The sequence below is a fragment of the Orycteropus afer genome, unplaced genomic scaffold (genome assembly GCF_000298275.1).
Source record: "Orycteropus afer afer isolate SDZICR_OR568_19922 unplaced genomic scaffold, OryAfe1.0 scaffold00010, whole genome shotgun sequence".
Classification (NCBI taxonomy): domain Eukaryota; kingdom Metazoa; phylum Chordata; class Mammalia; order Tubulidentata; family Orycteropodidae; genus Orycteropus; species Orycteropus afer.
The window spans coordinates 11,235,409-11,237,400 of record NW_006921597.1 but is presented as its reverse complement, the minus strand read 5'-3'; the positions used below and the strand labels follow the sequence as shown (position 1 = coordinate 11,237,400).

The 1,992-nt window shown below is 41.7% G+C and overlaps 1 protein-coding gene across 1 annotated transcript in view; it reads right to left on the bottom strand.

Annotated features, from left to right (window-relative positions):
- The window catches only part of TSPAN2 (tetraspanin 2), a 76,533-nt gene that overhangs the window by 18,941 nt on the left and 55,600 nt on the right, over window positions 1–1,992 (bottom strand). The window contains exon 7 of the mRNA XM_007948793.2: window positions 720–803. Within this exon, the coding sequence (XP_007946984.1) occupies window positions 720–803 (84 nt within the window). The remainder of the gene's footprint in view (window positions 1–719; window positions 804–1,992) is intronic.

Genomic DNA, 1,992 nt, shown 5'->3' with positions numbered 1-1,992 from the left:
GTAGTGATACTGCCTCGGAAACCCAAGGAGGGGTCGCTATGAGTCGGGGCCGACTCGATGGCAAACAACAACAACAACAACATTGCAATGACAAAGGAGCCCTGGTGGCACAGTGGTAAAGTGCTCCATTGCTACATGAAAGGTAGGCAGTTCTAACCTACCAGACGCTCTGTGGGGGAAGATGAGGCAATTTGCTTCTGTAAAGATTTACAGCCTTGGAAACCCTGTGGGGCAGTTCTACTCTGTCCTACAGGGCCACTTGTTGTTGTTGTTGTTTGCCATTGAGTCGGCCCCAACTCATAGCGACCCCTCCTTGGGTTTCCAAGGCAGTATCAGTACGGAAGTAGGATTGCCCAACCTTCCTTCCGAGGAGCGGCTGGTGGGTTTGAACCGTCAGCCTTCTGGTGAGCAGTCAAGTGCCTTAGGCACTATGCTACCAGAGCTCCCAGGGCCACTAGGAGTCAGAATTCAACTGCATGGCAATGTTCTTTTTTTTTTCCTTCTTTTTTTGATTATTGCAGTCATATTTAAAGTTGAAAGTTGTTTTGGTGCATCTAGTTGGCTTTGTTATTTGAAGAGGCCCTATGAACAAATGTCTTTGTCCTTTATGAGAAAAAGCTTATAGAATATTGCCATATCATGCTTGAAGAGAAATAAAAGAAAAAGATTCAATGTTTTTTAGAAGGCAAAAGAGGTAGTAAGTTCTGGGACTTTCTCACCGTAAGACCTGCAATTCCAATACCGACAATCCCAATGAGCTGGAGCTTAACACTGATTATGGTCTCAATTTCATCAATACAATTCTGTTTTGAAGAAAAATAAAAGTCAGGAATAAGGAATAATAACTGATTCGACATATGAAATCACCTGGACTCATTCCTTTTCTTCTCCACAGATCACACCATGAAAGTTAATCCACACCCACTTCTGCTAATATTTAAACTATTCCTCCCAGATAACATCATCCTGAGAACCTTAAAGCAAAAATGTCATTTGTGGAAAAATGATATACTCCTGTCCTTTTGGTGGGAGGTTCCTGTTGAGATTGGGAGCTGCTTTAGGGCCTTGAAACCTGGCTAGAGGAAGCAATTCTGGCATCTGGGGGTTTTTTACTTTCAGAAAATAATAGTAAGTAAAATATCCATAAGATAATAGCTCATTACTTTCAGATTATAATTTACCACTCAACTGGAGTCTCCTTGATTCCAATTTTGCCTTCCTTCAACCTTTCCTCCCCACCATTATCCCAGGTACTTCTAACCTATGGTGGCTCACCTTTGCCTTAAAGATAAAGATCAAGCTCTCTAAAGGGGCATACCTCTATTACCTAATCCTGATGACTTCTCCAGTGTCATTTCCTGCTACTGCTGCCATACCCTTCTATCCCTATCAATTCTTATAGCATGCTCTTTTCTACTTCAGCTGTACTAAAACACCTGCAGGTGCCCAGACACACTATACTTTGCATCTTTGCATATGGTATTCCCTTTGCCTAGATTTTGGGTTTGGAAATCCTTAAATTCCATATAGAGGTAGCAGTTTTTGACAGATACTTTATACAAATTAATTGTTATGTCATTAGCATGTTATACCTATTATCTAACTTAATTTCACAACAATCCAGTGAGGTTGGTGTATTATAATGTCTGTTTTACACATAACAGAGTTGAGGTACAGTCAAACTTTCTTCCAGTCCCAGAGCTTATAAGTAATGGAACCAGGAGTTGGATCCTGACAGTGTGATGCTAGAGCTTGCACTCTTAATCACCAAGCGACACCACTTCTTCTCATCAGAGGGTGAGAGAGAATGTTATTTTGAATTTCTAGTAGTCAGTAGAAACCCAGAACTGAGTCACTTACCTAGTTTAAATTTGGTAGCCTTAAAAAGGGAAGCTATTGGAAGCTCTGGTAGCATAGTGGCTAAGGCACTTGACTGCTAACCAGAAGGCTGGCGGTTCAAACCCACCAGCCACTCCTCGGAAGGAAGGTTGG